Here is a 22576-nt window from a genome sequence, read left to right on the forward strand (position 1 = left end):
GCAGTCACATTTCAGAGAGGAACCTAAAGCCAAACTGGACCAGAAGTCTTGCCAGGGCCTCTGCCTTTTCACCCAACCCCCACATAGTCAGGTAGTGACCCTGGAGGGGCTGGGACGATGCTGGGAGGGCAGTGAAGATGGGGAGCCAATGGTGGGAGCATGGTGAACATGGAGAGCCCGGACCCCACAGCATCTGTCTAAGGAGGAGCTGGTGTGATGCTGGGGGCACTGGGAAGGCAGGGAGCCAGGGCGCAGCACACACTGCTCCTCCCATCTGGGACAGGATTCGGGTGGATGATGAGAAAAGTTTCCCATCCCCCAAAGGGATGGTCCACACAGCAAAAACCAGAAAATCCAGAACTGCTAAGACAGGGAATAGAGCAAGGAATCAAAAACTAAGAGAAGTGTTCAGGCCGGTGTGGTCTGAGTGTGAAAATCCAGAACAACATCCATCCACTGTGCTCATGGGAAGCCTGGAGGACTCCTGTTTACTCAGCATATAAGGAAGACCCTGGGAGAAGGCAGCAGAATGAGAAGCAGCTCAGAATGCCTGTTGCTGAAGGCCGGGGTTGCAGGTAGCAGATGCTGTTTTTGAAATGGGCTTCCAGGAGTAACGGGATGAAAAATCCTAAAATAATAGATCCCAAGTGGAGAGCTCTAAACTCTCAGGAGCAGGGAAGGTGCAATGGTAGAAATAATTGGAGAAGTCACAATGCCAGCTCGGGACCTAAGCCACATAGGGCTATGTCCGTGGCTCATGGAACAAGGGGTTCTAAGAGGCAAACAATATGGAGAGCCAACTTGAATATGGCTGGATTTATATAATTACAACAAGTGACCATCAAACACAAGGACAGATGACCTGGAAGCTGAAACGAGCCAGTCCATCAAATCCCAAACGCCTCTGCCCAATTTGCAGAACCAAGCCACTTCTCAGGCCTTGAATTCATTACTAGAAGGAGACATCAGGTTCCAATAAGGAAGGACCTTTCAACCCCACAGCAAGGGCAATGATTCTTTCTGGCCTTCCCCATAGATAGTTAGGGCCTCTAGAGTTTGCTGTGACTAGCGATTTTGTAAATATGTAAAAGTGTGCAGGGAACATATTCTCTGTCATAACAACTTCACTCTGCTGTTGTAGCTCAAAAGCACTCACAGACAATCCACAAACGATGAGGGAGGCTGGACCTGCTTTGAGTGCCCTAGGACCAGGACACCCTAAACTCCTACAGGTGCCTGTGGTTGGAATTTCTAATTGGATGATCACAAAATGTAGTGTTCAGAGGTAAGGCAATGACACTTAGAGCAGGGAAATCTCAACATTGAAAAGCAGTTCCTGTATGGTTCTGAGCCCTGGTAGAGAAGAAGAGGTCACTGCCTCCAGGGGAGTGACCACACAGCCTCAGGGCTGCCATCACAGGTGGGCTCCTCACCCTCTAGGCCATTAGGAAGGTAGGTCCGGCAGTGAGAAGTCACAGGCAGTTCTCCTGGGATGGGCAGGAGCAGGGCCACAGGGAAGCAAGAAGCTGCACAGGCAGATGGCCCTGAATCCCCAGGACACCACATGCACCCCTTCACCCTCAGCTCACACCTGAGGCTTCAGGGAAGGTCCTGATAGAGCAAAGAGGCCACTCAGCAGTCAGAAAGGAGAGAGTAAGCTGCAAACCATGGAATTCCCGCCGCCATCACATCCAACCACACAGAAGCCACAGGCAGGATAGGACCCTCTTCCAATTCTTTGACCAGCAGCTGAACACCACTTGGAGATGACACCCTAGGGGATGGGTCACCAATTGCTGGGACGATGTAATCCCCTCATTTGGGGTCAGCAAGCTAGGACAGTGTCCAAGTCTGGTCCCTCTGTCATTTGCACATTGTCCTGGCCTGCTATTGCTCTATAAAAAATCAGAATTTGACAGAGACAGAGAACCCATGGCCTGCAAAACTCAAAGTGCCTCCCACTTTCCCTTTCTAGAAAGGGTTTCCCAACCTGTCTACATAGTGACTACTCTCTATGATGCTGGCTCCCCAGTAGGAAGCACAGGTGGGTCTGGGACCCAAGGGCAGAAGTGGGCACCTCTACTCACTAGCGTTCCCAGGGTCATCCTGGGGGAAATGGTGTTTCCCATCCCCCCTGCACAGGTTCCGTGAAAAGACTGGGGTGTTTGCTGGAGTGTGTCCTCAGGCAAGGGGTAGAGGGTGCCAGGTGGTGTAGGAGGTGGTGATGTTACCGTTGGAGGGTCTTGACTATGAACCATCCAGGTTCTTGGCATTTTGAACAAATAATTGGATAAAACACATGAACAGGTCAGGCACGGTGGCTCAAGCCTGTAATCCTTTGGGAGGCCGAGGCGGGTGAATCACGAGGTCAAGAGATCAAGACCATCCTGGTCAACATGGTGAAACCCCGTTTCTACTAAAAAAAATTTAAAAATTAGCTGGGCATGGTGGCGCGTGCCTGTAATTCCAGCTACTCAGGAGGCTGAGGCAGGGGAATTGCCTGAACCCAGGAGGCAGAGGTTGCAGTGAGCTGAGATCGCAATATTTTACTCCAGCCTGGGTAACAAGAGCGAGACTCTGTCTCAAAAAAAAAAACAAAAGAACAAAGCAAGGGAAGAAAAAAGGGGAGAAATGAAAGCACAGACTTATTGAAACACAAGTATACTTAATACTGTGGTAAACAGTGGGGGAAGCCCCTCAAGAATGCAGCTGGTTACAGAATTTTCTGGGGTTTAAATAGGTATCTCTAGTGGTTTCCCATTGGTTACTTGGTTACACCCTGTGCAAATGAAACACTGGCCTGCACCCAAGGGACCAAACAGAGGCTGAAGTGAAGTTACGCCCTTTGCAAGACGGCACCCTGTGAAGACTGTTGCAGAAGGGGACCAGTCCGAGGCACTTTCTGTTTTTCATCTGCCAGGCACTGGAAAGCAGAGGCGTGGACTGTAAAGGGAGTACCCTCTGATCCTTTTGTTGCTTGGGCACACAGAGGTGGGGTTTTCCTCTCGATTCATTTCTAAGAAGTCAGAGCAAATCAGCCTTGGTTTCCCTGATCCAGACCCTATTCTCTGGCATCATTGAGGGGCTCCTTCAATGCATTAGGGGATGAGGTGGGCCTATGGGGTTATAAAGGGTGACAAGGCTGGGTAGAGAGGGAGTAAAAGGATGTGACGTGGGTGGTGGCAGTGAATGGTGAGGGGAGGGTTCAGAAGTGTCTGCTGAGACCCTGGGTGCAGGTGAGTGTCTGCTGCAAAGTGAAAGGGAATGTTCAAGGGCAGGGAGCCCTGGGGGTGCTGGAGGGTACAGAGTAGGAGCTCGGCTGGGGAGATCCCCCCAGGTGGTGCTGAAGGCAATGAGAGGCAGACACCCAGGTAGAACAGCAAAGTGGACATACCTGGCAGGTCAGCAGCCTCGTGAGCTGAGAGCCTCAGGGGCTGACAGCATTCCAGGCTGAAGGCCCCAGCAGATTCTCATCATGTATTTAGTCTCTCTTAAACAGGTGATTCTTATTAATAAGCAGGTGTTCTGTATTTACTCATAACTCATAAACATTCCAAGTAGGCAGCTGTTACCCACCTACCACTAATCACAAACTAAATGGTATTCTCCTCAACGGAGCCAGGAGGGCAGGGCAAACAAAGTTTCTCAACAGGAGGGTTTGTGTGGTGGAGAGTGGGCGAGAGCAGAGCTGGCCCCTGGCTGTTGGTGGCAGGGGTCTGGGGTTGCGTCCACACGGGATCATCCCCTTCCCCACTCCCCCAGCCACCCAAGGTGCCCCCTTTCCCTCTCCAGACAAGACCAGGGAAGAGTAACCTCGGTTTACAGCTGATCTGGGGCCCCAGCAGGATAGAATCTGCTAGAAAACGTTTCGTCCCTCCCCACCTCCCTCCTCCCCGCCAGTCCTGACCACAGCTCCGTGCTGCAGCCCAGGGTTCCCGGTTCCCTAAGGCGGGTGAGGCTGGAGAAGGGGCGCTTCACCAGGGATGCCCGCCCCCACTCGCCCTCTCCAGCCCTCTCACTCGTCCCCTCCTCTTGCCATTACTTTTTCGCCCTCTTCCAGCCCAAGTCCCAGTCTGCGGGATGGAGGGGGTGTGTGGAGACGGGAAGCAGCCACGGGGACCTGGAGGAGGAGGGAAGAAGCCGGCGAGGGAACTGAGGGGCAGCTGCAATCCACTGGGATCGCCCCCGTCCTTCCAGAAGCCTCCCCTCCTCCCAACCTTCCTGCAGTCCAAGCCCCCCACGTTCGCCTCCAGACCTCAGCTTAGGGACCATCTGGCAAACTCACCGCCCCGCCCTGCCCTGCACCAGCCCAGCAGCAGCAGCGGAAGCGGGAGGTGAGGACCCAACTCGGTGACCGCTGCAGATGCCACTGGGGACCTGGAGCTGGGAGGAGGACGCACCGGGAGGGAGCTGAGCGGTGAGGCTGGGTCTCGGCCGCGCCGCCCAGACTTTCCCAGCGCGGAGTTCCGCGGGATCCCAACCGCGGGCCAGAGCCTTTCCAGGCCCAGCCCACCTGCTCCTTCTCCAGCTCCATCCGGAATCTCTCTGACTCCTTTTTTTTGTCTCCGCCACTCACCCCTTCTTTCCTCCTTCCCTTTCCTCCTGACCCTTCCGTTTCCCGTTTTGGTTCCTGATTTCAGACTCGTTCCTTTAAACAAAGTTTAAAGGGCAAGGTTTTCCTGCCCCAACCACTCACCATTTATCCTCCGGGTTCAGTCAAAGGGGCTAAAGAAAGCAGCTCGCTGTCCTTCAATGATGTTTTCTAGAAGATTCTATCCTGGTGGGGCCCAGACCAGCTGTAAACCAAAGTTCTTCTTCCTTAGAAAGACGTTGTGGGAACCTCAGTCAGGTGTAGACCCCTCCCTCGGCTCCTGCTCCCTGTGGAAACACAATTGATTACATGATAGAGCAACAGTAGTTCACTAGGTCTTTTTCTTTCCCAAAAAATAGTTAGGAAGGGATGTAGTATATTCTCAAAGACCTCATGCTTCTAGCAGAGAGGCAAAGAAATGTGTGAGCAACTGTCACACAGGGAGATCCGGATGCCCTCACTGTGGATCCAGGTCTCAGGGAGCAGGAGGGTGCTCTGTATTGTGGGAAGATGAGGGACACACATGAAAGGGGTATTTGTGCCAGGCTTGAAGGATGGCTGGCACTTTGCCCACGGGGAACGAACCAGCAGAATGCACTGGCAGTTGGGAACCACCAGGAACTTTCACTTGAACGTGCTCTGTTGAGCCCCCTGCGCCATCCGTGGACCTGGGCGAGGGCGGCTGCTGAACTGGGAGCTCAGCGCCGATCTCTCTGAGCAGCTTTCTAAACAAGCAAGTGTCTCACAGGTTGAGATTTTAGGGACGCGGTCCTCAATGCTGGCCTGGTTTTAATGAGCACAGTCTTTTGGTCAATCTCCATTGGGCGGAGCAGGAGCAAGACATCAATCTTTAAGATAATTTTTTAAAGTTGTTTAATTTTGGTAAAAACATAGAACATAAAATTTACCATCTTGACCAGTTGTTCAGTGTACGATATGTTGATTTAAACCTCTGAAACCCTGCCTGCTGTTTTTGTATAAAACCTAGCCCAGACCTAGCGAGGTGGATCACGCCTGTAATCCCAGCACTTTGGGAGGCCAAGGCAGGTGGATCACCTGAGGTCAGGAGTTTGAGACCAGCCTGGCAAACACGGTGACACCCCATCGCTACCAAAAATACAATTAACCGGGTTTGGTGGGGGGCATCTGTAATCCTAGCTACCTGGGAGATTGAGGCAAGATAATCCTTGAACCAGGGAGGCGGAGGTTGCAGTGAGAGGAGATCGGGCCTTTTGCGCTCCAGCCTGGAAAACAAGAACAAAATTCCTGTCTCTAAATAAATAAATACAAAATAAAGCCTAGCTAGGACTGTAACCAAGTGCACCGGGGACTGGGGAAGTAGTGGAGGGGACGCGACCAGGCCCAGGGAAAAGCCCAGGGCAGGGTCAGTCAAGAACCCCTCAGAGCAAGCTGAGGGAGGGAGAGTGTCACCGGCCCCTGCGGGAACAGGGAGATGCCGCCGCCCCCGCTGAACATTCCTGTGCAAGCTTCTTCACCTTTAATGAAAATTAATGTGATGATTAAATGAGACTGTCGTGGAAGGAACCGAGTGTTGGCAGGAGCAGGACCACCGCACTTAACCACGTAGCGGAGGCAGGGGCATCTATGATCCACGGGGCCAACAGAGACCCTCCCTGAAGGGTGAGGGGGTGCAGCCATGTGGCATTCTGGGCATCAAGGCCAACTGCTTGTGCAGCTGATTGGTTCCCTGTGGCCCTGCTCCTGCCCATCCCAGGAGAACCACCTGTGTCTTCTCACTGCCGGGCCTGTTTTCCTAATGACCTAGAGGGTGAGGAGCCCACCTGTGTTGGGCAGCTCTGAGGTGGCATGGTCACTGCCCTCCCATGGCTAAAGGCCCCATCTCTGCCAAGGCACAGCACTCTGCAGGAGCCGCTTTCTAATGCTGACATTTCCCTGCTGTGAGTGGCATTGCCCTGCCTCTGAACATTCACACGGAATCTGTTTGTGATTCTCCAGTTAGACATTGTAACCACACGTACCTCTAGGATCTTATGGGGTCATGGGTCACTGGGCACTGAAGGCAGGTCCAGCCTCGCTCACCATTCATGGATTGTCTGTGGCTGCTTTTGAGCTACAACAGCAGAGCTGAGTAGTTACAGAGGAGAATATATTCCCTGCACACCTTCACATATTTACAAAATTGCCCTTCACAGCAAACGCCAGTGGCCATAAATATCTTTGGAGAAGGCCACAAAGAATCATTGCACTTGCTGTGGGGTTAAAGGGTCCTTCCTCACTGGAAACTGGTGTCTTCTTCTAGTGATGGGTTCAGGGTCTGAGAAGTGGCTTAATTCTGCAAATTGGGCAAAGCAGCCTTGTTCTTGATGGACTGGCTACTTTCAGCCTCCTGGTCATCCATCATTTATCTCTGGTTGTTGTAATTATTTACATCCAGCAGTATCTGCGTTGAGTCTCCATCGCTTTTGGATATTGGACCCCTTTGTTCTATGAGCCATGGGCATAGCTTTGTATGCCTGAGGTCCCCAGCTGGCATTGGGACTTCTCTAATCATCTCCATCATGGTACCCTCCTTGCTCCTGACAGCTGACAGCCTCCATTTGGAATCTGCGATTTCAGGATTTCTTATCCCATTACTCCTGGGAGCCCATTTCAGGAACAGCATCTCCTACCCCCAACCCTGGCCTTCAGCAACAGGCATCCCTGAGCCTCCTCCCATTCTGGTGCCTTCTCATGGGGCCTTCTGTATATGCTGGGTAAATAGGAGTCCTCCAGGCTCCCCATGAGCACAGTGGGTGGACATTGTTCTGCATTTTCACACTCAGAACCCTCTGGCATGGGCACGTCTCTGAGCCTGTGATCCCTCCCTCTACTACCTGCCTTAGATTTTCAGATTTTCTGTTTCTTGCTCTGTGGACCATCCCTTTGTCCAAGGTTTCAGGAAGGCATCCTCACAGCAGAAGGGCACCATAACCAGGGGCTTTGCCAACATGTTAAATCCTGTGACCATAACAATTAACTCTGCTTTATCCAAGTGGGTTCCATCCTCACTCCATCACACCATGCACCAGCATCCTCAAGGGCAGCCCCCACTCCCTCCCACCTCCCTCAGTCCACGTGGGCTGCTGCTGAGGATCCTCTGCCACCCAGGCCCTTCCTCCTCTAGCAGGCCTGGCACCTCTCTAGCAAGATCACATGTTGACGATGTGGACAGAGGGTCGGGGGACATGTCTGGGGACATGTGGTTTCTCAGCAGGCAGAGACCTCCTCCTCCTCCTTGTCCTCATGCAAGGGGGAGCACTCTTAAACTTGTGGACACCATAGTTCTGGAGGGGACACTCCTTGCTGTGCCAGCTCAGCCCTCCAGAGGCGTTCTCTTATTGTCACAGTGTGGACAGCTCTATCTGGGGGTCTTTTCCTCCCCATCCCACCCTCATGTGCCTTTCTCCACAGACCCTCACTCTCTTTGCTATGATGTGACCATCATCCCTAAGTTCAGACCTGGACCATGGTGGTGTGTGGTTCAAGGCCAGGTGGATAGAAACACTTTTTTTCACTATAACAACACAGTCACACCCTCCAGTCCCCTGGGGGAGAAAATAAATGTCACGAAAGGTTGAAAAGAGCAGAACCCAGTCCTGAGAGAGCTGATGGACATGCTCACAGAGCAACTGCTTGGCATTCAGCTGGAGAATTACACACCCAGGGGTAAGTTTAAGATGGTCCAGGACAGGAGGGAGCAGATGCAGAGGCAGGTTGGAGTTATTTACAGTTTTCATGAAAAATACAAATGGGAAGGTCATCTCACCCTACCAGAGGTCTAGAGGCAAGGCCAGGGTGTGGCAGAGAGAGTAAGACCTGGAAATTATAAGGGGAACAGGATGGGGGCTCAAAATGTGTCAAGAGCTGATCTCTCCTCTGTGGGGGCAGAACCCCTCACCCTGCAGGCCGGGATGTCTTGTGAGCAGAAAGCCGAAGGGCACAGCAGTGGATCTTGGCAGTTCAGCTTCGATGGACAGATCTTCCTGCTCTTTGACTCGGAGAACAGAATGTGGACAACGGTTCATCCTGGAGCCAGAAAGATGAAAGAAAAGTGGGAGAATGACAAGGATATGACCATGTTCTTCCATTACTTCTCACTGGGTGACTGTACAAGATGGCTTGAGGACTTCCTGATGAGCATGGACAGAACCCTGGCGCCAAGTGCAGGAGGTAACGGAAGAAAAGAAACAGGGATCTCGAATTAGGTCAGAAATGGTGATCTCGAGAAATTAGTTCTTGAGTTCAGCTTCAATGATCCCAGTGTACACGTTTATGTTAAAATGACCCCCTCGTGGGGGGCTCCTCCTGGGGGCGCCTGTGCTGTCCCAGCCTCCTCTCCCTTCTCCCTCCTGACTCCTCTTCCTCACTGCGCTTGCTTCTGCTGCCCTCACTGTGGATTTCTCACCAGCCTCGAAACCGAAACCGGGTGTCACTGTGTTTTCGGACCTTTCTCCTTTCACCCTCTTTTGAGAATCACTTTTCCCTTCCTTTCTATGGTCTGTTTCAGAAAATCTATCAAAACCACCTCCAATGCCAGCCCTGAGACCCTCCCCTTCCCTGCCCTGGGGCGTCACCTCCTCTTCCTCCACAGCAGGAGGCAGGGCTGTGCTGTTGCCTTGCTTCCCTCAGCAGCTGTGTGAGCTCCCTGAGGACAGTGTGCACCCCCTCTACCTTCCTACCCCGGGGCCTGTTTCAGAGGCTGCCCCATAGCTAGGGGAGTGGGGAAGACAAAATCTTTGCCTTGTAGAATGACCTGGAGAGGCAGCAGCTGAGGAGGTGTCTCCTTAGGTCTGGGGCCTGGACAAGGGTTATCACTCTTGTGTTTCCGTTTCAGCACTGCCCACCATGTCCTCAGGCACAGCCCAACTCAGGGCCATGGCCACCACCCTCATGCTTTGCTGCCTTTTCCTCATTCTCCCCTGCTTCATCCTACCTGGCATTTGTGGAGAGTCCTTTAAAGTGACAGGTACCGTGGGCAGAACTTGGAGGGGAGCAAGGGGCAGATGGGTGAGGAGGGAGGACAGGGAAGGAGAATTTCCAGAGTCCTACCCCTCCCCATTGCCAGGACCTTCTCATGCTGACATGAGACGGCTGAATGAGACCTTGTGTCACTTGCTGGCAATGACCTGGGCAGCTCTGCTCTGAGTTCTGATGGATTCTCACCTTCAGAGGCCAGAGGGAAAGGGAGGGGCCCATACCAAGGCTCAGGGTCTGTTCAGCTTGAGAGGGTTTAGCAGGTTCCGGCCTGATTCAGAGCAGGTTCCTACTCAGGAAGGGTATGTGGCCTGCAGGCAGTGGGAATTCAGACACAGGCAGTCCTCTTAATTGGGTTAGGTGTATCACAGTAGCTTTACAAGGGAGAGGGGATTCTGTCTCTGAGGCTAAAAGAGTGTGGAAGCCACTGTGCTAAATGCTTGGTTTACAGGTGGGTGACGGATGTGTCTGGTCCTCCAGGAACTTAGAATCCAGGGACAGAGACGAACACTCGCGTGGCTGCTGTCATGAACATACACACATACACAGGTGCACCTCTCTGCTCTTTGTCCTCAGGGCATCTTGATGTGCAGGGTGGGAGAAATTTCCCCAACCCCAAAAAATAATCTCTTTATGGACCCGTCATCCACCATTATGTCACAAGCTGTGAGCCAAGGAGCTCAGTGCGCAAACTCAACGTAAGCAACCTCTCTGGACTTATTGAAATAGTTGAAAGATTAGTGGTGCCATCTGCTGGACACCACAGGAAGTACTGGTCCAAAGTATTTGATGGTTTCAACATTAGTCTATGCACCATTGCTTTAGATTACATGATACCTTTACAATCTGTGCTTTTGACAGGTGCTGTGATTAAAAAACAACCATGAACCCCTGTAAAAATCAGTATGAAATTGGAAATGATGGTGGCTGTGTCCAATCTGCTTCCAAGATTTGAGAAGTTGTGCAGTGCCCAGTAGAACACATGTCCATTAGTAAACATATGTGCTTATTTAAGAATAAATAAGCATACTACTTTTTCAATTTATGTGAAATATTTTCTTAAATTGTGATTGAATTGCTAAGTTATAAATATTTATTGTTTAGTCCTAATGACTTAGTCAATACATTCTTGGGTATTTCTTTTATTTTAGGGTTGTCTTGGAAATGTTACGGAGGCACCTTCTGGATTTTCCCTGGACCATTCCAGGCCATAGTCACAGGCTCTGCCTCCTGCGCGAATGCTCATCTCCATGAAGCCGGGACTCACATGTCACCTTCTTGATAGACTTTCCTGTTCAGGCTACTGAGGACCTGGGGGCTCCCCTCTTTCTTTTCCTCCCCCCAACCTTGTTCCCTGCCCCCTGAATCATCTGTCACCTTCCTACGTCTGATGCAATGCACCTGCTCATTCTGTTCACCTGCTGTCCCCACTGGAGCAGGGATTTTGTCTGATTTCTTCAGGGAACCATCCACAGCACAGCCCATTGTCAGTGCTGAGGCTGTACTTACCCTGCCAGTGAATAAATGAGAGGCAGCAACTAGGTCAGGGGCCTCTTTCTTGTCCATTTGTTCACTACATTTTAGACAGTAACTTAGGACATGGTGAGACCAGTGTTTCCTGGGCACAATAAATCGGGATATATTGTGAAGATAAGAAGTAGAAAGAAATGTTAGGTGGAAGAATGTGAATTTTCAAGTATGAGTTGAAAAGAGTGAGAAATAAACCAATCAGGAAAGGGGCAAGGTTGGCTTGGTTGTAGCTAATGTGGTAGATAAAGGCAGCCGTCTGCGATAGAGGACCTGAGCTGTGAGGTTCCTCTGCAATGCCGAGACCACCCCATCACCTGCCCTGCATTCTGTCTTCTGAGGCTGAATGCAAGTCTTGTGACTTCAGTGCCAAGGAAGCCACAGTCCTAGGCCAGAGGAAGGGCTGAGGTGGGCAGTGGAGACAAAGGGGGTGATGCAGAAAGGAACACCTGGAAGCAATGACTTCCAGCGGATAAACAAAAAATGTCACTTGCAAATGGGACAAAAAAGAAGGATATGAAGAACAAGGTGGAAATCATCTGAAATTCCACTATGCACAGTTTAATGTTAGGGTTTTACTACGATCATATGTAATTTTTATAAAATTATGATCATATAACTTACAATTATTTTAAATGACTAGAAATTACTTTTTTAGGGCAGGGTTAGAGTTCATAGCACAGAGTTCTCTCTTGCCTCTCTCAGTTAAACCAAATTTTTTTTTTGCCTCATGTCATTTTATTCATTTTTATTATTTTCAAACTTTTATTTTAAGTTCTGGGATACATGTACAGAATGTACAGGTTTGTTACGTAATCATACATGTGCCATGGTGGTTTGCTGCACCTATCAACCCATCATCTAGGTTTTAAGCCCCACATGTGTTAGATATTTGTCCCAATGCTCTCCCTCCCCTTGTCCCCCATCCCCCGATAGGCCCCAGTGTGTATGTTCCCCTCCCCCGTCTATGTGTTCTTACTGTTCAACTCTCACTTATGAGTGAGAACATCCAGTGTTTGGTTTTCTGTTCCTGTGTTAGTTTGCTGAGAATGATGGTTTCCAGCTTCATCCATGTCCCTGCAAAGGACTCATTCTTTTTTATGACTGCATAGCATTCCATGGTGTGTATGTGCCACACTTTTTTAATCCAGTTCATCATTGATGGGCATTTGGGTTTGTTCCAAGTCTTTGCTATTGTACATAGTGCTGTAATAAACATATCAGTACATGTGTTTTTATAGTAGAATGATTTATAATCCTTTGGGTATGTATACCCAGTAATGGGATTGCTGGGTCCAATGGAATTACTGGTTCTAGATACTTGAGGAATTGCCACACTGTCTTCCACAGCAGTTGAACTATACACTTCCACCAACAGTGTAAAACCGTTCCTATTTCTCCACATCCTCGCCAGCATATTTATTCATTTTTAATTTCAACTTTTATTATAGATTAAAGAGTATACATGTGGGTTTGTTACATATGTCAATTGTGGGAGGCTGCGGCTTGGGGTCCCAATAATCCCAGACAGTAAACATGATACCCAGTGGGTGGTTCTTCAGCCCATATGCCCCTCCCCATACCCCTGTCTAGTGATCTCCACTGTCTGTGATTCCCGCTTTTACATTCATGTGTATTCAATGTTTAGCTCCCACTTATAAACGGGAACCTGCGGTATGCAGTTGCCTGTTCTTGTGTTAGGTCACCTAGGATAATGGCCTCCAGCTCCAACCATGTTGCTGAAAAGGACATGATTTTGTTGTCTTTCATGGCTACATAGATTTCCATGGTGCATGTGTACCACCTTTTTTTCATTCGGTCCACTGTTGCTGGGCACTTAGATTGACTCCGTGTCCTTGCTAGTGAGAATAGCACCGCAATGGACATACGGGTCTATTTGACTGAATAAATTGTTTTCCTTTAGGTATATCCCCAGCAGTGGGATTGTTGGGTCAAATGGTAGTTCTATTTTAAGCTGTTTGAGAAATCTCCAAACTGCTTTCCTTTGTGTCTGAACTAGTTTGCTTTTGCAGCTAAAGTGTCTAAGCGTTCCCTTTTCTCCTCGACTTCACCAACATCTGTGTTTTTCTGACTTTAATAATTGCTATTTTGACAGGTATGAGATGATGGCTCACTGTGGTTTCGATCTGCATTTCTCTGAAGATAACTGATATTGAGCATTTTTTTCACGTTTGTCGGCCACTTGCAGGTCTTCTATTGTAAAGTGTCTGTTCATGTTCTTTGCTTATTTTTTCAATTGGGTTTTTTGTTCTTGCTTGTTGAATTGTTATGTTTCTTGTAAATTCTGGATATTAGATGTTTGGCAGATGCATAGTTTGTAGATATTTCTCCCATTGTACATGCTATTTACTGTGTCGTTAGTTTCTTTTGCTATGCAGATGCTCAGCACAGCAAAAGTTTAATGAGGTCCCGTTTGTCGATTTTTGATTTTGGTTGCAATTGGTTTTGATGTCTTCATGAAATCTTTGCCAGGCCCTATGTCCAGAATGGTATTTTCTAGGTTTTCTTCCTGGATTTTTATAGTTTTAGGACTTACATTTAAATATTTAATTGACATCAAGTAATCGTACATATATGGTGAAATGCAGGGTTTAGTTTCATTCTTCTGCACATGGCTAGCCAGTTATCCTAGCACTATTTGTTCAATAGGGAGTCTTTTCCCATTGCTTATTTTTGTTGATTTTATTGAAGGTTAGATAACTGTAGGTGTGAAGGTGTCTTTCTGAGCTCTCTGTTCTGTTCCACGGATCTGAATGTCTATTTTTGTACAGTACCATTCTGTTTTGATCACTGTAGCCTTATAGCTTGAAGTTGGGCCACGTGATGCCCCTGGTTTTGTTCTTTTTGCTTATAATTGTTTTGGCTATTTGGGCTCTTTTTAATTCCAAATAATTTTTAGATTAGAGATTTCTAATTCTGTGAAAAATGACATTGGTTTTTTGATAGAGATGGCGTTGCATCTATAAATTGCTTTTGGAAGTATGGCCATTTTAGCTGTATTGATTCTTCCAACACATGAGCATGAATTATTTTTTCCATTTATTTGTATTGTCTCTTATTTTATTCAGCCAGGTTTTGTAGTTTTCCTGGAAAGATCTTTCATCTCTTTGGTTAGATGAACTACTATGTATTTCTGTGTGTGTGTGTGTGTGTGTGTGTGTGTGTGTGTGTCTATTGTAAATGTGATTGTGTTCTTGCTTTCATTTTCAGCTAGAATGCTATTGGTGAATAAGAATGCTCCTGATTGTGTACATTTATTTTGTATTCTGAAATTTTACTGAAATCATGTGTCTGTTCTAGGAGCCTTTTGACAGGGTCTTCAGGGCTTACTATGTATGGAATCATATCATTGGTCAAGAGAGATGTTTTACTTTTTCTTTTCCTGTTTGAATACCCTTTCTTTCCTTCACTTGCCCAATTGCTCTGGCTAGGATTTTTTTTTGTCCCCAGTATACTCTGGTCTCAATCAAATGGACTGAAGAGAGCAGTTTTCTGTCCTGTGATCAACAGTTTCATTAAAAAATTATATGCCTGTTGTAAGCCAAAGTTTCTCCTCTTTGGAAAAACTCTGTGGGCACTCAGGTGAGCACACATATTTCCCAACTTCTGCCCGTGTGGGAGGTCTTCAGCCACGGTACTGCCACTTTCAGGCCTCTGGGGGTTCCAGCCTCCCCTGCAGCTCCCCTTCTGCACCTGGGGTTTTTCTTCTGAGCCCATTCACTCCCAAAACTGTCTCATTCATTCAGTCATTCCCTCAGCCTCCATCCACCACTTAAATCATGTCAGGCTCACTTGGTGATACAGAGAAGAATCATCCTCTGTGGCTCTAAGAAAAGACTCTAGATTCCTCGTAAGTGGGTCCTGGGCCCCCCTGGTTGCTGAAGGAGGTGGTGAGGACCCTTCATGGATGGGGAGTTGAGTGAGGTCTGGGTGGGTACAAGTGCCAGGCTGAGATGGGGAACTAAAGGATGTGACTTGGGTGGTGGGAGTGAATCATGAGGGGAGGGGTGCAAAGTGTCTGGTGAGCCCCTGTGTGCAGGTGAGTGTCTGTAGCAAAGTGCAGGGGAAGATCAAGGGCAGGGAACCCTGTGGGTGCTGCAGCGTTTGTGTGGTAGAGAGTGTGTGAGAGCAGACTGTGTGGTTGTTGGGGTGTCTGTTGTCACATCTTTGCTGGATCTCCCTCCCTAATTTCTCTCCTTTATTTTCACCCCTTCAAAGAGCCCCAGGTTTGTGTAGAGGCCACAGCCTGGACTCAGAGCTCTAACTCTCATCAGAGTGGGCCTGGCCTTTGCTGACTGCAGGGAAGGCAGGGCTCATAACTGAAAAAGGAAACCTTCCCTGAGTTCTTACCATGTGCAAGGACGGGGTTCCTGGCATGATCTGCTCATTTCCTATGTGTTCATAGCATTTGTTAATTTCCACACGTGGACATCCATGCTTAGAAAGCTGAAGAATATTCAGCACAAGAATGTCCAGCCATAATGTCAGCTGACTTCCATGTCTGAATGCATGGTCTCTAGATCACAGCCATTACGGTCACCTGTGGCCACTCCTATTCTTATCCTGGGCTGGCTTGAGTCTGGTGATCAGAAGCCTGCAGCAGGGGTGAGGCAGAGGGCCCAGGTGTGCAGAGGACCCTCCTCCTGTCACCTGGCTGTCCTCCTCCAGGCTCTCCTGCCAGCCTTCTGCCTTCCTCCTGCTCCCCTAGTCACTGGCCCAGGTCACCCAGCCTCAGGGTGCGGCTGCCAGGGCCTTTCCAGTGGCCTCCTCCCAGGACTAACCCGGCTTCTGTCCCCAGCCTTGTGCATGGGAGTCTCTTCTCACACACAGATCCTGGACCCGCCAAGCTCTGCCCCTCCCAGATCTGAGAACTGCCCACCTCCGTGTGCCTGTTGTCCTCCAGACCACCCCCCACATGGCCCCTCCTGGACAGAGGCTCTAGTACATCAGGCAGGAACCTTCTAGACTCCTATGTAGCTGCTCAGTCACAGAGGTGGCTGCCATCCCATGCCCCTGACCTGAAACAGAGATAGGCCCTGGGCTTGGTCCAGGCCTCCTCCTCTTTTCCACAGCTTCAAGACCCTGGGGACTGATGGTCACCAGATGCAGGTCCTCCCCCCATGAAGACTGTGTGGAGTGGGAGGTCAGCGTCTCTCTTTCTCATTTAATGAGGAACAGGCTGAGTGGCGGGGGGCAGAGTGGGACTTAGGGGCTCTGACCAGTCCTCACCCCAGGCTAAGCCACCCCCAGCTGCCAGGGGCCATTGTGCTTCCCACCTCCCTCCTACTTCTGCCCAGAGTTCCAGATGCCTCCGTGTTTGCTGAGATGAGGATGTGCTGGGGATTCCTCAGTTGTGGGTAGATGGAGTGACCACAGGGATGAGGTGCATGGTGAGTGGGTGCAGCTGCAGACTCAGGCCTGGGTGACCATCTATGGCTATGCTCTAAAATGAGCCCCAGATGAAAGCAGAACCCTCTCTCAGCTTCTGTGCTCATGGAAATCCAACCCTTCACAGATCTGAGTCTCATCTGGATTAGGCCATGTATTTAGAAAGTGATGAAGGGACTCTGGGCCTGAGCTGCTTCTGTCTCTAGAGGTGCCTGGGGGTTGCCTGCAGGAGAGGAGGGGGAAGAAGAAGCTGTCTGAGGCTGAGAACAGAGGGGGAGAGGGAAACACCTAGAGGCCCTGCCTTTGCAGGAGGAGGAGGAGCTGTGCTGTATTTATGGAATTACCTCTCCACATCAATTTCTAAAAAGTAAGTTTTCTTGAATTTCTTGATGTGCTTTTTAAATAGTATGAAAACATGAAAAAAGAAATAACTATAGTCATTGCAGCGCAGTCCAGAGAACTTCTCTTTCTGCCACTTCAGAGTGAGCTGTCACCCTGGTGCGCCCTCCACCTTTAATGATGTCATCTGATGCCCCATCCTTCAGTGTTCTCCCTCCAAACCAGGACCTTCTCCTAATAACCACAGTATAATCACCAAAAACAGTTTCACATCCATACAAGACACCACCTCATGCTCACGCTCGACTCAAAGTTCACCAATGGGTTACAGAGATCTGAGGGATTAGGCATTTCCTATCTCATTTTGCTGAAGGTACAGGTGATGGTATTTTATTTGTACCATTTGTTGATCTGTATATTTTGGAACATATGTGGAGAAATCTAGATTGATGAGGTTACTATTTGTATGTGTCACTCAGAAGTCATTAATATATTTGAGACTCAATATTTTCCATCAGCATTTTGGTTTAATTTTTGCTAGTTCAAAGTGTCTAGGTTGATACAGACTAAAATAGAAACCTTCACCAAACTTGCAAAGTCTGGAGCTCCTTGTGGTCTAGAGATACACCCTACACAGCTGGCAGGTGGCCAGCCAGAGGGTGGGTTTGAGCCCCGTGCTCACAGGGGCTTTTTGGTATCATCTTCAACCTTCAGAAAAGACATAAATGATGGTTTAAGAGGTGGAGGAGAACCCGGATCACTTTTCCAGACAACTCTTTTTTAATTACTCCCGACATGTTTTTCCCTTGAGCCTCAACCCTGGCACCTGCAGCTTGGACGAACCTCCGTCCCCCTTTGTCACATCACAGAGTCAGCCTAGGTCCTGCACCTGACCAGGGGGTGGAGTGGAGGGCCTGCAGGACTGAAGCTGGGAGTGATGGGAGAAACGCCCTGGCGTTCCACCCCTCCCGCCTCTCTCCTGCTTCCCATCTGTCCCAGAAGATCATTTCACTTCATTGTTGCAAATATTTTCTACCATTTGAGCGCTGCTTCTTTATTTTCTTAAACGCGTGTTTCACAAAGCAGGGACTGGGTTTTGTACTTTCTCTGTGTAGTTCCTTTTTGAGTGTCTGTGAGTGGTGAAATCGGGTCGGAGTCGCTCTGAAGTCCCGTTTGCCTCTTGCGCGCCTCAGGGAGGATATGAAAGGCGTTCGCGGATTCCAACTGCAAAAGTCTTTCGTGGAAACTTCGTCTGTAGACGGGTTTTCATTTCCGCCCCTCCGGGTTGTGCGCGCTCCTTCCCGCAGCGCCGGCTGCGCCCAAATCGGTCCGGGTCGCGCCTGCCCGAGGCCCCGCAGGGGGCGCCCGGCTGCCGCGGAAGTTCCAACGGGAGGGACCGGGCCTCAGTCAGGTCGCTGCGGACGGAACCGCCTTTGGACGACGTGGGAGGCCTCGCCCATCGCGGCAGGGGACGGTTTTTCCTCCTGGCTTGAGGTGATGGGGGGTCAGAGGCTGCTGTTTCCTCTTACAGCCTGGTGCGGGGGGCGGGGGGACTTGACATGGCTGCTGGTGGGCGGCGCCCGTGACCCACTTGGTCCTGAGGGTCCATGGGTCGGGCCAGGGGCTTCTCGCCGTCCCCTCCACGATCCTGTCGCCTGCGGTCCAGGGCTCTTGGTTCCTCCGCTGGGCTGGGACCCCTTCCAGGATGGACGTCCTGAGGCGGAGAAAACCCCTGGACGTGTGGAAAATTAGGTTCAGAGACAGGATGGGAGAAAGGGAAGGAGAAACGCGGCAGGAGAACAAGGAGAAACTCCAGTCCCGAAAATGGGAGAGGGTGACACAGAGACACCCCCACCCCGGGTTAGTCAGAGTTCACCAGAGAGACTGCAGCAATAGGATACAGGCATATATATATATACATGTATATATATATATATATATATATATATATATATATATACATATATACATATATATGAAAGGGAGGATTGGCGCACACGATTTCAAGGTGAAGTCCAATGGTAGACCGTCTGCAAGCCGGGGAGGAGAGAAGCCAGTAGAGGTCAGGCCAAGTCAGAAAGCCCCAAAACCTGGGACACCCACAGGGCAGCTTTCAGCCCCCTGCCAAAGGTCTCAGAGTCCCCGGAAGTTGGAAACTGCTGGTACAAGTCCCAGAGCCTGAAGGCCAAAGAACCTGGAGTCTGATGTCCAAGGAGGGAGGAGGCAAGCACCTGCAGGGGAGGCAGAGAGAAGCCAGAGAGCCCCACCCTCTCCCGCCTGCCCTCTTCTAGCCTGGCTGGCAGCCCATGGTATGATGCCCACCCACACTGATGGAGTCTTCCTCTCCCAGTCCCCCGACTCAAATGTCAGTCTCCCCTGGCAACACCCTCACAGACACACTCAGAAACAGTACATTACCAGCCATCTAGGCATCTCTCAATGCAACCCACTGGACACCTAATATTCACCATGACAGTCTCGCATGCCACACTCTCACCCACAGTCCACCCCGACTCCATCTGTCTGGCTCTGCCCCTGGACAGGGTGAAGATCCAGTCTCTCCATGTCCTCACTGTGATTACGATGACAGCCATCCTACTGGGTGTGAGATGGCATCTCCTTGGTGTGATTAGCGTTTCCCTGACGGCTATTGATGTTGAGCCTCTCTTCATGGGCTTAGTGACAATGCATACTTTTCTGGAGAAATGTCCGTTCAAAACCTTTCCACACATTTATTTTGCATTATTTCTCTTCACAATATTGACTTGTAAGAGTGCTTTATGTAGTCAGGATGCCAGCCCCTTACCAGATATATGATTTGCAAATATTCTCTCCATGATGTAAGTTGTCTTTTCACTTTCTAAATGGCATTCTTTTTGAAGCACAGAATATTTATTACCTTTGGAATTAGTCAAATTAAACTGTTTTTCTTTTGGCAATAGTACTTTGGCATACAGTACTTAAGTAGCCTTAGCCAAACCCAGTGTCACAAAGATTTACTTCCATGTTTTTTTTCTTTTTCTTTCTTTCCCTTCCATGCTTTCCTTTTCCCCTTCCTTCCTTCCTTCCCTCCCTCCCTCCTTCCTTCCTTCCTTCCTCCCTTCCTTCCCAAAGTTTCACTCTTGTTGCCCTGGCTAGAGTGCAATGGTACAATTTTGGCTCACTGCAAACTCTGCCTCCCAGGTTCAAGTGATTCTCTTGCCTTGGCCTCCCAAGTAGCTGTGATTGCAGGTACCTGCCACCATGCATGGCTAATTTGTGTATTTTTAGCAGAAACAGGATTTCACTACGTTGGCAGGCTGGTCTCAAATTCCTGACCTCAAGTGATATGCCCACCTCAGCCTCCCAAAGTGTTGGGATTGCAGGTGTGAGCCACTGCACCTAGCCCTCCAACCCCATTCTTGAGGGCTCTTCTCTCATAATCTAATGACCTATTAAAGCTTCCCCTCCTAGTACACATTGAGGATTAAGTTTGGGGGGACAAAGACATTCAGTCTCTAGCACCACCTCTTCTGAGTCCTGTCTCCATGGAAATGAGGAAGCTGGACAGCATCCTCCCCACAATCTCCCCTTGATTAACATTGCCTCGGAGTGACACTGAGTAACTCACTAAGGCCAACAGATGGGCTTCCTCGGGGACAGTTCCAGGGGCTGGTTCCTTGTTTGTGTCTGGGGATCCTTCCCTGCTTCTTTGCATGTCTTATATTTTTGAGATGAAACTGAATTTTACAAGAATCCCATGTGGTAGCTCTGGAATCAGATGTCCTCTCTCTTCAAGGTGTGTCACTGCTGCTTGTTTAGTGACTTTTCTGGATGGATCTCATAACATCTGTGTTCCCTGTCTTGGGTGGCCCCTGAAGGCTCTGCTCAGTTGGGTGACGTTGGGCAGAGGTTTGCATCGATGCCTTGAGCCAGTGAGTCTCTCCCCAGTCCTCCCTAGAGGGCTTTGTGTGTGTGTCGCACTCCTGCCCCTGCCGCACTCAGGCGGGCAGCTGATGTCACCACTGCAGCTCCAGTTCCTGCCTTCATAGAACCTTCAGGTCAGCCAAAGGTCAGAGATGTGGCCTTCTCAGGTGCTGCCTGAGCACGTGCCAGCCCCTACACACATCTCATTCCCCAAATCTTTCTCTCAATTTCTCCCACTAGTGGGGTTGTACAGTTGCAATGATTGCTTTTATTCAGTGCTCTGAGGATCTGGCTTTTCACCTAGAGAGAGACCTCAGGAGGTCAAACAATGACAAACCCAATGAATGGGGCTTTTTCAGTGGGTTCCAGACAAGCCAAATAGTTCTCTAGAGCTGTGGCTTTTGATGGGTCTCCAAGCCCAGCGTGCCCCTCCAGCGAGTCGAGACTGTGGCTTTGCAACTGTCACGGAGATGGTGAGTCTGGTGTTTTCTGGCACAATAAATCAGGATATATTGTGTAGACAAGACATAGAAAGAAATCTTAGGAGGAATAATATAAATGTTCAAGTGCCAGTTGGAAAGAATTTGGAAAAAAAAAAAAAATGAAGACGGGGCAAGGTTGGCTTGGTTGTAGCTAATCTGGTGGAGAAACGCAGTCTTCTGGGACAGAGGACCTGAGCTGTGAGTTTCCTCTGCAATGCCGAGACCACCCCCACCACCTGCCTTGCATCCCCCTCTCTCCCAAGGCTGAATGCAGCTCTTATGCCTTCAGTGCCAAGGAAGCCACAGTCCCAGGCCCGAGGAAAGGCTGAGGTGGACAGTGGGAAAGGAGGGGTTGGGTGCTAGAGGTGACTTCTGGAGGATAAATAAAACATGTCACTTGAAAATGGAACAAAAAATAAAGGTATAAAGAATAAGATGGCAATCACCTGAAATTCCATTATACGGTGTTTAATTTTAGGGTTTTGCACTTTCATGTATAATTTTTATACAATTATCATCATACAATTTACAATTATTTTAAATGAGTACAGTTTATTTTTTTGAGCTGGGTTGGGGTTCATAGTGCAGAGTTCCTTACCTTGGTCAGTTAGCCCCATTTTTTTGGCCTTATATCATTTTATTGTATTTATTTATCTTTAATTTCAGCCTATATTATAGATTAAAGGGTATACATACAGGGCTGTTACGCGGTAGACTTTGGGAGGCTGAGGCTTGGTGTCCCAATGATCCCATCACCCAAACAGTAAGCAGGGCCCCCAACAGGTGGTTTTCAGCCCAGGTACCCCTCCTCTCTCCCCTACCTAGTGATCTCCAGCGCCTGGTTCATGTGAATTCAATGTTTAGCTGCCACTTTCAAATGGGAACATGCAGTATGTGGCTTTCTGTCCTTGCATTAGGCTGCTTAGGATAACAGCCTCTCGTTCCATCCATGTTGCTGAAGAGGACATGATTTTGCTGTTTAATGGCCGCATAGATTTTCACAGTGTCTGTGCACCACATTGTTTTCATTCAGTTCACTGTTGCGGGGCACTGAGATTGACTCTGTGTCCTTGCTAGTGAGAATAGCACTGCATTGAACATACGGTTGCAGGTGTCTTTTTGATAAAATGAATTCTTTCCCTTTGGGTATATCCCCAAAAGTGGGATTGCTGGGTCGAATGGTAGTTCTATTTTAAGTTCTTGCAGAAATCTCCAAGCTGCTTTCCACAGCAGCTGAACAGGATCGCTTTCCCACCAATAGTGTCTGTTTCAATTCTCTGCAGCCTCACCACCATCTCTGACTTTGTGACAGGTAAGAGGTGGTAAC

General features: G+C 49.3%; 1 protein-coding gene across 1 annotated transcript in view; it reads left to right on the forward strand.

Annotated features, from left to right (window-relative positions):
• LOC119469801 (UL16-binding protein 2-like) overlaps positions 1–18354 on the forward strand; it is a 38137-nt gene extending 19783 nt beyond the window's left edge. Inside the window, 5 exon segments of the mRNA XM_037735590.1 lie at positions 8024–8278; positions 8501–8782; positions 9447–9578; positions 16207–16277; positions 18055–18354. Of these exon segments, the coding sequence (XP_037591518.1) occupies positions 8024–8278; positions 8501–8782; positions 9447–9578; positions 16207–16277; positions 18055–18354 (1040 nt within the window).
• The last annotated feature ends 4222 nt before the right edge of the window (positions 18355–22576 follow it).

Source organism: Cebus imitator, unplaced genomic scaffold (genome assembly GCF_001604975.1).
Source record: "Cebus imitator isolate Cc_AM_T3 unplaced genomic scaffold, Cebus_imitator-1.0 Scaffold849, whole genome shotgun sequence".
NCBI classification, from domain to species: Eukaryota; Metazoa; Chordata; class Mammalia; order Primates; family Cebidae; genus Cebus; species Cebus imitator.